This window comes from Ambystoma mexicanum, chromosome 12 (assembly GCF_040938575.1).
Source record: "Ambystoma mexicanum isolate Mex_15411 chromosome 12, UKY_AmexF1_1, whole genome shotgun sequence".
Taxonomy (NCBI): Eukaryota; Metazoa; Chordata; class Amphibia; order Caudata; family Ambystomatidae; genus Ambystoma; species Ambystoma mexicanum.
In genome coordinates, this window is record NC_090936.1 from 865,714,960 (window position 1) to 865,729,229 (window position 14,270).

A 14,270-nucleotide genomic window follows, 5' to 3' on the forward strand; every position below is an offset into this window, starting at 1 on the left:
CGGCCCCAAAGAAATCTTTTAGTGCAACAAGTACAATGGCCACGGCTGAAGGCCATGGCTAATGGGCCTCAAAGTCACAATAGTATAACCAAACCCTTGAAATTCTTTGAAAAAACATTAGTTAGGAGAGATTAAGGTGATAGATTTAACTCAGAAAATGCCTAGCAACAAAATCCCTGAAATTCAGCAATCGAACTTAGAGCAAGTTCACCTTATCTATGCGTCCCCTGTTGCGCAGTTTACGACCACAATGATGACATCACAGATGACATCACTGTTGCCATCACTTGTGATATCACCAATTACATCATGCATGACATCACTGATGACATCACGAATTACATCATGCATGACATTACTGATGTCACTGATTTGATTAATTACATTTTGAAACATGACAACTCTATTTTTTAGCATAACATATATGTGCATTTTTCATACTTACACAGTACAATGTATGCTGCCCTCGTTTCATTAAATGTAACGCGCAGTATACAATTATGTAGCATAACTGATTTTTTGTACATATTAACCAAACTTTAAATTCTTAGATTATATATCATCACAATGCACACAGGCACATATTTTCTTTTGTATGTAATTATTTTGATAGAAAATAATGTGTTCATGCAATGTTATTGCTTTCAGGAGAATTGTACATTTAAATGAGCACACTGACTTTGTTCATAACACTAGTAAACATGTTTCTACATCTACTCTTTCTTATCTTTCTTTAGTACTGCATATACTTATGTTATGTTTGAAATACCTGAAATAGATTTACCAAAGTCAGGTACTTTCCCTGCAATCAATTATTGTAATTGTTCACTCATAAATGAAATTCAAACCATTTGTATAACGTTACATATTTTTTATTTAAAGTTTATAAATTGATAAGTAGTACAAATGAATGTGCCACATGTAATCATATCATACTTCTGTATCACTGTATTGTTCCATGCCATGTAGTTATTATTGTTAAGTGTAATAATTAAGCGATATGCCCCGAGCAGCAGGCACATTACTGAGTCAGGTAATGTCCCGGGGCCCTATAGTTAACGAAGGCCCCAGGGCATTACCAAACTCAGTAATGCCCCCGCTGCAAGGCAAATATTGCTATTATTACCCCGACCCGCAAGACCGGGGTACTAATAGCTTTCTTTTCTTTTACGAAATCTTGCAGCGTTTCGGAACAGAAAAGAAAAAAAATGTCCAAGGAAATGGCCGCCAGGAAAGGGAAAACAGAGTCAATTTTCCCTTTCCACGGCAGCCATCGGGAGCGGACAAACTGGTAACAGAAGTATTCCCAGCGCGTTTGCTCCCGAAAAAGAAGAAATCTGAAGGTAAGTGGGGTTGGTAGGGTGGGGAGGGGGAAGAAAAACCCCCCAAAAAACTTACCTCAATCCCCGGGCGTGGACGAAGGCGGCCTCCAGCCACGTGGAGACTCGGAGTGGGGATGGCCCCACTTCGAGCCTCCTCATTGGCTGAGGGGCTGCCACCCACCCCCGCCGGGACAAAGGCGTGGAATCCTGGCTGAGGGATTCCCGGCTGGGTAATGCCCCAGCGAGGGCCAATCAGAATGCTTGTCACATTCTGGTTGGCCCTCGCCGGGTACTAAAATAAAATATGTATCAATAGTGATCAACAAACATATTCTAGCTTATTTATCAGTAATGTTGCATTTCATGTAATTATTGATTGCATTGCTGATATCATTTATGATGTGATTAGTGATGTTACCAGTGATGCCATCAGTGATGCCATCCCTGTTGTCATCATTGTGGTCATGTGTTGTGCAACAGGTAGTTAAGGTGGACTTGCTTGAAATGCAATTGCTGAATTTCAGGGGATTTGTTGCAGTAAATCTAATCACCTTAACTCTTTCACTGAATATATATGCATATATGTGTAAAATATTCTTAGGATGTCTGCGCATATCCATCCTTACCTGAGAAGCAGCTATGTGTGGGGTGGAAAGAAAACATTAGCTCTATACAGTCAAAGCCGTTCTATGCTCACATTCCAATCCTGCGGCTGCCTAGATCTGTATGGATGTTTCAATGTTACAAACATGTTAATGTTAGGGTTAGTAAATGAGCACCAGGCAGTGTACATTATGTGATTCAAGCATACAACGCTTTAATCATAGATCCATTTCACAAAAATACAGAGATGTGCTCTTTCTTATGTTCCCAAAATGCTCTTTCTCGTAGGGCTAGTTCAAAAGAGCACAATATCGTTGACTGATAATATTCTACCAGAAAATAATGAATATGTTATTATAGTTTTGCATAATGTACTTAAAATGTTATTTTTTTGTTTGGTTGTTTGTTTGTTTTTATTATTTGTAAAGCGCACCTAACCCGTGGGTGGCAGGACGCAAGCAACAAGAGGAGTGTACAGCTTAAGTTACAGAACACGCAGTAGATTAATCCAACTGGGCTACAGTGTTGGAGGTATCAATCATTTGGGCCAATACATCAAGTAAAAATTATAGGTGAATATACATACATATATATACATAGTTTACAAGTTGTAGATATATATAAGCATAGAGGTGAGAGGATATATGATTTATGCACAATTTACAATAGGCGCAGCAATGGATGTGATTAGAAGTCCTAGCATTAGGTATCATGTTCCTTGATCCAGCGGATAGTGTTGGTTCTGAATTGTCGGTAGGGAAGGTCTTCCCTAAGAGATGGTGGTAAGGAATTCCAAAATTGTGCTGCTTTGACAGGAAAGCTGTTCCCACCAGTCATAGTACGTTTGAATCTTGGGACGAGGAGGAGGTTTGAGTTGGCCTTTCTAGAGGGGTGGCAGGAAGTCGGTCTGGTGAATCTCGTTATCAGATATTGCGGGCCGCTTGGTGTAGGCATTTATGGGTCAGAGAGACCAATTTAAGGAAGATTTTATCTTTTGTAGAGAGCCAATTGTACGATCTTCTAATCTCTGAGATGTGTGCTTTCCTCGGGAGGCTTAGTGCTGCTCTTAAGGCATTTTTCTGCAGGATTTGAATTTTATTTGTAATGTATTTGTTACTACCTACGTAAAGCATGTTGCAATAATCCAATTTGGATAGGATCAATGCTCTGGCTATAGTGATGCAATTATTTGGTGAGAGGAATGGTTTAGATGCCCTAATGAGTTTACATGTATAAGATGTAGCGGAGGCCATGGTATTGACTTGTTTTCTTAAGGTAAGTGTTGAGTCTAAATAGAATCCTAAAGTTTTAACCTCCTTAGCTACGGTGATGATATTATTGTCAATGACAAAAGAGGAATAGATTTGACCTAGTTTATTGAGGTTGGGTGTGGTGCCTAGGATGAGAAGTTCTGTCTTGTCATCATTCAGGCATAGACCATGAGAGGCCATCCATGCCTGGATGATGAGGTACACACGATTTACAAAGGCCAAATCCTCGTCATAATCCCCCGTCAACGGGATGAGGATCTGGGTATCATCCGCATAGTTCGTGTAGGTGATACCCAGGCCGTCTAGATCATCGAAAAGGGGCTTTGTAAAAATGTTGTACAGGGTAGGGGATATGAAAGATCCCTGTGGCACACCACAGGTGATGGGCATGGGGTCAGCGGCTGCAGAAGGGGAAAAAACATGCAATGTACAGTTATTGAGGAAGGACTGGATCCATTCAGTTGCCTCCTGGGAGAAATGTGCTGCCGACTGTAAGTGTGTGCAGAGGATCTCATGGTTGACCAGATCAAATGCAGCTGAGAGATCGAGAAGTAACAGAAATGCTGTCTTGCCCTCATCTCTCAACTCATCTATCTGTGCCTTAAGATCTATAAGCACAGTCTCGGTCCCCTGCTGAGGTCTGAAGCCTGACTGTCGGACTCCTAGGAGGTGGTTAAGTACAAGGTATTGTTGAATTTGTTGGTATGTTATTTTATCAAGGATTTGAAAAGAAACGGCACTGTAGTGATGGGACGGTAGTTGGTAGGGATGGCAGGATCTAGATTCGGTTTTTTAAGGAGTGGGAGGACCCAGGATTGTTTCAGGTTGTTGGGTATGGTACCGGCTGTAAAGGATGCATTTATGAGTTTAGTGATAAATGGTAAGATTTCTCGAGTTGCATCTTTTATCAGTTGTGCAGGGTATAGGTCCCCATGGCAGTTCGAAGGTTTGAGTGCAAGAATAACTTTTTCAACCTCTTTAGTAGAAACCTTACTGAAGTTGAAGAGGGGGGTGGGCACAGAAGGTGACCAAGTGGGTTGAGGAGTGGAGCTGGTGTTACTCAATTTGGAGGTGGAGAGAAGGGAGTCTTTTTTGTTACTGATTTTAGTTTGCAGAGAGGTAATTTTATTAGCAAGAGCTTTTTGAATATCTGTGCACCAGTTTTTGTCCTTGATGCATGAGTCCGGCGGCTGGACGGGAGTTTCTATTTCTTTCAGTATTGAGAAGAGCTCTTTAGTATTAGATTTTGCTTGAGAGATTCGAAAGTTATAAGAGGTTTGTTTTGCAAGGATAATTTCTTTTTTGTACTGGGAGGCTAGATTGCTTAGGTTTATCTTATTAATTTCAGATGGATCTGATCTCCAGATTTTTTCGTATCAACGTTTCTCCTGTCTGATAGCCTTAAGGTGAGGAGAGAACCAATTGTTCACATGTTTGCAAGGTTTGCTCTTTCTCACTTTGAGAGGGGCTACGGCATCAAGGGAAGATAGCATTACTTTATTGTACAGATGTACCATAGTTGAGGGATCCATATGGTCGGGAATAACGTTAAGAGTAGGTAGGATCATAGGAATAAGGTTTTCAGGGGTAATATTTCTCCTATTTCTACTTGGGACAGCTGGAGCTATGCTGTTAGGTTGCAGCGATGGTGTGGGCTCTAGGGAGAATGTGATCAGGTGATGATCGGACCATGGCTGTGGAATTAAAGATGAGAATGTGAGTGGGCAGTTATGCACAGCTAGCCAGTCCAAGGTTCTACCTTTGGGATTTTCTGAGTGAAACCTAGTTCCTCTAGGGTGTTGTTGATTATAATAGCATTAGTGTCTAACGGGTCGCTAAGACCAAGGTTAAAATCTCCTAATATGATGCATTGGGAGGAGTTGTTAAGAATATGCGATATAATATTTGTTAAGTCGTCTTCAAAAGATCCTAATGGACCAGGAGGTCTGTATATTAGGTGAATGGATAAAGTGTGCGTATTAGAAAGGGATTAGCTATAATAGCAAGGCCACCTCCTCGAGAGGTAGAACGGTCGAGTCTTAGTAGGGTGTAGTCGTCTGGCAAGGCTAGCATAATTGCTGGGCCGGCTGCAGGGTGGAGCCAAGATTCGGTAACAGCTAAGAAGTCTAGGTTTTTGTTGTGTAGTAAGTCAGCTATGTCGGTAGCATGGGCTTTTTATTGTCTGCTTTTGCAAAAAGTCATAATCGACATTTCAAGAAACCAAATATTTTCTTTTGATTGCACAGCTTTCAATAACGGATGACATTGCTTTAGCAAACATGCATCAGAACAGGGGGGTTTCACCTGCATAGAAAGAGAACCACATGGCCTGACTTACAAAGCGTTTTTTAATGGGATTGTACCATTATAAAACACCGTTGAAAATCAGGTCCATAGATTATGACAGAGAAAGACAGACGGAGCAAAAGAGCATGAAAGGGACGGGGAGAGAAAGCGAGCAAGAGAGAGAACCCACCACATCGATATATGAGACCCCAGATAAAGCCATTTTCACTTCTTTCAGCAGGCAGTCCAAACTCTTAAACCAAAACCTATCAAGTCTATACTCTACTCCTTCAACTCACTTAAAAGTCATTTCTCCACTCTTCAATGTGATAGGGAATTGGACTGATTATCCTTACTAGCCCAGTAGCTCCATCTTTTCAACTTCCTAATGTTCTGCAGGCTTGATCTGACAATAGGGTCATGGGGCAGGGAACATTAAGTTGGTCCTGTATGATCCAAGGCCATTTGGCATCCAGCACAGAACAAACAAGGCATTTCAGTCATGGGATGTGTGCCCATTAGTGAAATCGAATGCTGCTCCTTAACGCATACAGTTTCCAAGAACAGCACATCATGTGTGTCATGAACTGGCAGGCACAAGGCTCACTAAAGCTGCCTGCTGGCCCAGCCACACAGATAGCTTTAGTATGTGCATATGGCTAGCGGGGTGGTGGAAAGTATCTTGGCTTTCCTTTTCCTCTTCACATGTCCACAGTCTAATTGCACGTGATGTGTTTTGATACTACAAAGCATGTGCATGGGTGATCAGATCCTCTGATCTGCATACACCTGACCAAAAGAGGAAACATCCCTTCCATAACACGTGCCACATGGGTACTAGGTGTGAAATAAGGGTATAATTCACAGAACGTTTCGCTCGGAGCAAAGTGACTTTGCGCTGCAAAAATATTCTTTGCACTAGGCCTAATTCAAAGAGCGGAGCAAAGTGATTTTGCACTGCAAAATAACTCTTTGTGCCGCACTAAAAGGGCCTAATTCACAAAAAAAAGTACTAAGGGCCTAATTCACAAAACATTTAGCGCAGAGCAAAGTGTCTTTGTACTGTAAAAAGACACTTTGCATCAGGCCTAATACACAGACAAGAGCAAAGTGACTTTGCGCTGCAAAGGTACTCTTTGCACCGTGCTTAATGGGCCTAAATCACACAAAAAAGCACTAAGTCTGTGCTAATTAGTGCTTTTTTGTGAATTAGGCCCATTTAGCACAGTACAAAGAGTACATTTACAGTGCAAATCCAATTTTCTCACAGCTAAACATTCTGTGAATTAGGCCCTAAGTATCAAAGATTGTGCGTTGTGGCCCTTCTATAATAGCAAAATGGACACAATGCAACACAAATACAACAATGCACCATTTGCATAAGTGGTGCAATTTCGGTATCAGGTAATAATGTCTTTGAAGAAAAAGTAAGGTAATAATACCGTACTTAAGACTGGTGCTCTCAGTTGACCTTAAATAAGGTTGCACAGTTGTATATAACTCTTGCGTGAAGTACTTATAATGTCAAACAAATGTATCACCAGACGGTACATGGTTTTCCAAAAGAAAAGTTTAATTCACATGGTGATAAACATTTCTTTTGGAAAACCATGTACCGTCTGGTGATACATTTGTTTGACATTATAAGTACTTCACACAAGAGTTATATACAACTGTGCAACCTTATTTAAGGTCAGCTGACAGCACCAGTCTTAAGTATGGTATTATTACCTTACTTTTTCTTCAAATCTGTTTAGTGCGATCCGGATGCCATAGGATCTCTTACAGACTGGTAGCTCCAGGTGAAAACATTGATTCAAACAATTTATCCAAACAAACATTACCTATATTAAAGTATCTTATTACCGTGGTACCCACCTACACATTGGACTTCTCGACATACATAATGTCCCCATACATAATGTTGCTGGGAAAAGCCATTGGCAACATCATAAATGTAACATTATGTATGGGAACGGGATGCAGGGATGTCCCCTGATCCCCTTGTAAATGAAAAAATAATTTGTGGGTTGCGGATGTGTCCCCCACAAGTTCAATATAATAATGTATTTGCAAAAAAAAAGTGACTTTTTTGTAAGGAGACATTTTGGCGGGACCCCGCAGTGAGGGTGGCCCTGCCTCCACATCTCCTGGGAAGCCTCCCCCCCATTGGAGGTAAAACAAAAATTCAAAATTGTAAAAAAAGAAAAACACATTGTTTGAAGTCACTCTGCCGTCATAAAGAAATTATGTCTGTAACAGTATTTCTTTATGAAGGCAGAGTGACTACAAAAAGAAGTGTGTGTGTGTGTGTGTGTGTGTGCGTGTGTGTGACGGGTCAGAAAGGTGGCTAAAGACAGGTGGGAGGGCTGGCCAGATGAACGGCAAGCGGATCCAATACTCACGCTAATGTACAACCTGAGCAACGGCTGGCGCCCAGTCTCACGGCTGTACAGCATGCTAATAGACGCACCCGACCCAAAAAGCGTAACATTAAACGAGCATCGGAGGCAGATCTGGGCACAGTAATAACAGTAAAGGAATGGGAGTGGGCACTGGGTTATCCCAAAGCTGTGTCGAGGAACCATCTCTTCAAACTGATACAACTAAATGTGCTATACCGCACGTATATGACCCCGCACAGGGTAGCCACATTCTATAAGAGCGCTAGCTCACGATGTCCATGGTGTGGAGGCAAAGAAGCTGACATGATACACATGTTCTGTGGGTGTGGGCGCGTGCAGGGATTTTGGGCACGTATAGAGCAGGCGTGCAGAGCGGCTGGTGTAGCAAGGTTTGAATGGCCACCAAAGGAAAGCTTGCTTGGAGCCTACCCCAGGGTTAGCAAACCCAAACATGTGCTTAGGTTCATGGACCTGGAATGTGTCTTAGCCAAAATAACCATCACCATGTCCTGGAAAAGGGATAGGGGGCCACAATACGAAAAATGGAACAGGGAATTTGAGAGGTGGACAGAGGCAGAAACCAAGGTGTGGAGAGAAGGGACCAACAGATTGGAGCAGGATGGCAATGACATATGGGTCACATAAAAGGCACTGGTGTGGGATATGGTCCACCTGTCTGACAACAAACCCCCCTGAGCGATCTAAGCACAGAGACACATACCCACCCCATGACTGTATGGCTGCCCACCTACACCCAACTACACTGGCCGCTGGTGGCACCAGGAGAAGTGGGGTAAGAATTATATCCCAGGCACGAGGATGCCTACCCTGACGAACTATGTAATGCACCAGAAGACCTATGTAGGAAACTGTTTATTGTTTGAAGGTTATTATTACATTTTGGCACAAATGTATGGCTTGAATTGAAAGCGACACACTAAAATGCATGGTTGTACCTAGTTAAATGCCAATAAAAACATTTGAAAATTAAATATGGTGAATGGTGTGTGTGCTTGTGCTCAGGGGAGCAACAAAACCTACCGTTCCGGGGAATAACCCTTCAAATGTTGGGAGAGGCGCTAACTTCACGGGATGTGGGGGAGGGGCAAACTACTTTTCATGGGGGCGTCTAACCTCTTTATGCATTTTAATGAGACTATTCTAGTGCAGCTTAAATGTTATAAGCAATTAACTCTCTCGTTTAAGTCTGAGAGCACCCACTTATGGGCTGTTGTGAGAATGAGCAGTCTCCTGTTCCCTCTCTACCCTTCCAATCACTCCCCTGGCATTCAATTACTAAACCCACATTACGAGTTCAATTGCCTAAAAAATTATGCATTTGAATGCAGTTACTAACAGTGAAATGCTTTACGTTAGTAATTGCTGGGCCTTTGTTAACAGTGAAACCCAGGTGCCGTTTAACATCTGTGTTCTGTTCTATCCAGCAACTGCTCTGTAGGTCAGCCAAGTCGAGTCAACATAGCCCAACCTTTCATGGGGGGTGAGTGCTGAATCCCAGTCAGCTCAATGGTGTTGCGCCACTACTTGTGTTTAATGCTTTGATTACTTTTTGGTAGTCTTCATTACTTCAAGCCCTATTATTCATTGTCCCAGTACTTGCGTATGAGGCACTCTGCCTCATACACAAGTACTGGGATGAGGTAGAGGTACATGGAGGAAATGCCTGACCTAGCTACCCTTAATCTTCATTAATCCTAGTCCACTCTACCTTATCTCAGTATTTACCTATGATGCAAGGCGCTTCATGCATACACACTGGGACAAGGAAGAGGGACATGGAGGTAATTCTGGGCCAAGGAGCTGATGATTTTGGAGGTTGAGGTAGAGGGTGGGAGGGAGAGGGATGTGTAGGGGGGTGGAATTGTGGGAAAAATCATAATGGTTGTCCATGTCCATGCTAAGCAGGAATGATATGTGGTATTGGTGGCTAGGGAGGCATTTGGGCACTGCCAGTCTATCCGTTTCTTACTGTGGCATTGTATATTCTTCTGGGCATCTGTGATAAAATACACATGATACATGTTATTGCTTCGACTGGCATTTTGGTGCAACCACCAGTTTACGTATGTCTAAATGTGGCCTAGCATGCTTTACTGTAATATGTTATTTGGTGTCTACACTGCCCTACATTGTGCAGCCAGTTGGACATGTTTTCATTGTGGCATGGCATTTTTAATAGCAAAGCATTCATGTTCCTGTGCACTGTTGGTGACTTGAATTTATTGGATGTTTGATGTGCACAGTATAAATATTTGATTAAAATAACATATGTTAACACGTGTTAATACTGTCCCATTAATTGGTGAGTCAGAAAAAATGACAGTTTTAGCAGGCTTTGATTAGATGCTTTAATTAATATATTCAAATCGTTGCCCCAGAAACCTAGACCTGGGTTACTAGGACTGGAACCATCACGTGGCGGGCTTTGACATGATCTCTACCCCTGACACTTTAAGCCTCTGAGTTATCTATGTGGGATGGAAACATGTGACATGTAGATTACTCGCACGGCTCTGCAGTAAGCACCCTTTTCTACCAAACTGTTACTGGAACCTGGAGCTTGCAGGTAACAAAGAAATCGCTGCAATGGTTGCACACATGCCCTTGACTAGCTTTCTGGAATTACAGCCTGTGACATACGTTTTGCACACCCATCTTTGCAGCAGGTACGGTCATCAACCAAACCATCGTGCTGTGGTAAGTCCATGTGACATGCAGGGTACATGCACACATTTGTCTGTGGCAGGTGCTCAACTCACTGGACTATCTAACCAGGTTATTTAAGGCTCTCGAGCTTACCAAACCCTCCATCTTGCATTAAAGCTGGAGACCTTATTGTTACCCATTCTGAGAAGAGTAACCACACCTATTATTATTGCATCCAGCACTCTATTAAAACATGCTTGTGTTATTACTTGAAGTTCTGCTTTGCCATTTTCTATGCACAGGCACAAGTGATGGATTGCCAATAGTGCAACACATAGGATAAAAGCCAACTAGGGAGACCAGCAGGCGATGCAGTGAAAGCTCCAGTCATGGGCTGCAAGGACAGAAGAAGGCGAAGGGGGAGGGTCAGGGAAGGGGGAAGGATATACACGTGTATTTGTTTTTCACAAGTGAGACAGTTGTCTTTTTAAGACAAAGGCTCTGGTAAGCCTATCAACCACGTATTTACTCAGTACGTTCCTATCTGTGTAATCTGACAGGTAGAAGAAAGACCCTCTTAGGCACATACCATATCACGTGTGTCAGGTCGGCTGTGTCACCCGAGTGTGTTCACATTCACCTCTTATGATCTCAGCTAGGATCTACTCTAACTGGATTGCCTTTTGCCTAGAAGCAAACCACCATGCACTTAGTGGAACTGACGTCATACTTGTACAGAGTTTAGATTTCAACATGTTTTTGTATATGTCTTGGCACTTTCAGGATGCTTTTGATATCTTAAAATGCGTCTTGCAAAGAAAGAAATTGCACGTCTTACATTGACAAAAGCGGCTTACTTTATGCAAAGTTTCATTGGTATTCAGTCAACTTGAAGAAATGTTGATACAAGCTGTTCTGCCTAAATTACTCTAGAAAGAACATTGGGGTTAGGCAATGGCAGAGGCAGCGTTTGGTGCTGGCGGGGCACACATTTCCCCCACATTATGGTTGGTGGGGATTTCCCCAATAGAAAATGTTACACATAATATGTTGAACTAGTGCATTGGAAAGCATCATTTTTTAGAAAACAGTTTAAAAAGGCCATACATTTATAGTGGATTCTGTAGGTTAACCCATGAAAACAATCCAACGGATTTATGTCGGTTAACCATTGCCAACAGTGCCCAGGAGCGTTGAACCACATCCCACAATACATGCCAGGTTTATCACTGTACAACCTTTGTTCATGATGCTTCAGTCCACAATATATGCCAGCACCAACGACCCTATAAAACACATGTTCGTGCTGCCTGTGCCCAAATCAGTGCCAGTACTGATGGTGCCCACGCAATATGCCTACACTGGGCCTCATTACACGGTAGGCGATGGACCAAGGTGCTGTTAATGAGGCCCACTGTCTCTTCAAAGGGCATGCTCATAATGACTTGGTCCCCCATATATGCCAGAGGGGACCCTGTAAAACACTTGTTCAAACTGCCTTGGCCCAATTAATATGCAGCAGTTCCACTGTAAGAAAAGGGGTGGTATTACAATACATTATTCAAAAGTAATTGCCTTTTTCACATTCAAAAAGAGAATCAGAAAACGTTTTTTTGACCGTGTCCAGTGCACGGTTCCCTGCCCTGCCGCTTTTGTAACTCTGAAACTCTGATTGTATCTGTCCTTGTCTGATATCTACCCATTCCTCTAAGTGATGCCTCAGGGATTGGCGCGCATTACAACGGTTAAATAAATCAAATCAAATAAATACCTGCTCTAGACCATCATTTCTAGACATGGTTTGGCCTTTAAGTGGCCTGAGTATTGCCCTGGAGGCTCTGCAGGGCCACCCTGAAATAACGTCCTACCTGATGTTCTAGGGCGCTAAAGTCAATGAAATAATGACTGACAATACTCCTCTTCCACCAGTATGTGTCACTAGCATCCATGTTTATAATCCCATTCCTAGTCACTGATGTTTGGAATCACATTGTTTGCTCACAAGAATGGGAACGTACAGTACAGAGAATAAATACATTGTTAGATTATTGCAACACAGGATATTGAAGTGTTCTCATTAGAACTAACCAGTGCATAAGAAACGTGGATTGCCCCCCAAAGAACTGAGGGATTGGAATCTGCACTGTCCAATCTTGATTCCATTTCAATGTTATATATACATGTCATTATTTATAATGCCTCTCCTGTAATCACAGCGACCTCTTATTGGATAAACCCCCTATCATGTGATTGCGAGGCCGCAGCAGACCGTTCTTAGGGCCCCTCATTAATAGGGTTTAACGAGGCCATAAACCACATTGCCATCACACAGCTAAAACAGCAATGTGCACGGACATGAACCCAGAAGAGCGCCTATCACTGACCTCACAGACCGGCGGGCTGCACGCGCAGACGAGTTCCAGCGCCGCCGCCTCTCGCGTGTTTGCTGAGGAAACCATCTTGCAGCGTCAAAGGGGCGCTCCCGATTCTGTTCAGAGGGAAAGGTTGCTCCGAGAGGAGGCAGGCTGCTTTAAAGTGCCCGTCGGGCCTGGTATGACTCCCGTGGCCTGTATGCCCAATAGGATGTCATATACACAAGATACACATCTGAACGTGTAATTTGCGGAGCAGACCTGAAATAATTGCTTCTGCGCGGATCAGTGTCCCTCTCCAGCTCGTGTTCGTCATGTGCAGAGTTACTTAATCTGAAGAGGAGTAAAGTCCATCCGGAAAGAGAAGTCCGTCATTAACTTGAATGAAAGAATGAAGCAGTTGACGGATAAAAGGAAGGGGGACGCATGAGATAACAGTGTCCCTTTATTCAGGTTTTAGTTCCACGGGGAAAGGAGGTGGCGTGTGACTAACGAGGCTGTCTCAGATAAGGCAGCGAGGAAGATGACGCAGGCAGCTAAGCCATAACATGCCGACTCCTTTATATTGCCTATATGGACCAGAAAGATCAAAAAGTAAACTGGCAAATGTTCGACTATTAGACACCGCAATCTCGTCAACTCTTTACTTAACACAGCAAACTCTGAGGATGGTCAGAGAATGTCACCTCAAATGCTCGGACCACACATGTACAATGATGAAAACTTGCACGTTAGCCTAGCGTTTTTCCAAGAGTGTCACAATGAAGTTATGAGTTTGTATTTATTGAAGGATTTCTAAAGCGTTGCCTGCCACTTGTCAGCCGCCTCAGCGCATTAGGCTAAGTGGCTATCTAAGGGGTCACTCCAGTTTGAAGCTACAACACGAGCGCGGTTTGCACAAGCACGTAAAATGCAACCACATTTTAAAACAGCGTTGGGCCTGTGTTACAAAATGCTTTGCACAGCACAAGGTGCCTTGGTGCCATGCAAAATATTAATAACGATTCGGAGATCGGACTTTGCGCGACCCTTCCCTACTTCGCACCCTGTGGCGAGCACAATGAGCTCAGCGCTGATAGCGTCATATTAGCCGCGCAAAGGAATGGCAAGAGCAAAGTGTGAAAAGGGGCGGAATATGCAAAAATGCAAGAATACAGGGAATAATGAGCCTGGGGAAGGAAGAGCCGCTCAAACTCCCAAACCCGCCCATCAAAGTGGAAACCATACCGAATTCACAGAAAATATAGCGTTGCCACACAAATACCAAAGGGAAAGAAATGGACTGCCAACGTAAGGAGGCATTAAATATTCAAGCACAGCACATTCGAAATTCAAAGCCAGAAA

The 14,270-nt window shown here is 42.9% G+C and overlaps 1 protein-coding gene across 1 annotated transcript in view; it reads right to left on the bottom strand.

Moving 5' to 3' along the window:
• Positions 1 to 13,236, bottom strand: part of LOC138514077 (solute carrier family 23 member 1-like) — a 1,133,216-nt gene extending 1,119,980 nt beyond the window's left edge. Inside the window, exon 1 of the mRNA XM_069629338.1 lies at positions 12,939 to 13,236. Coding sequence (XP_069485439.1) covers positions 12,939 to 13,013 — 75 coding nt within the window. The 5' untranslated portion in view covers positions 13,014 to 13,236. The remainder of the gene's footprint in view (positions 1 to 12,938) is intronic.
• Between the last annotated feature and the right edge of the window lie 1,034 nt (positions 13,237 to 14,270).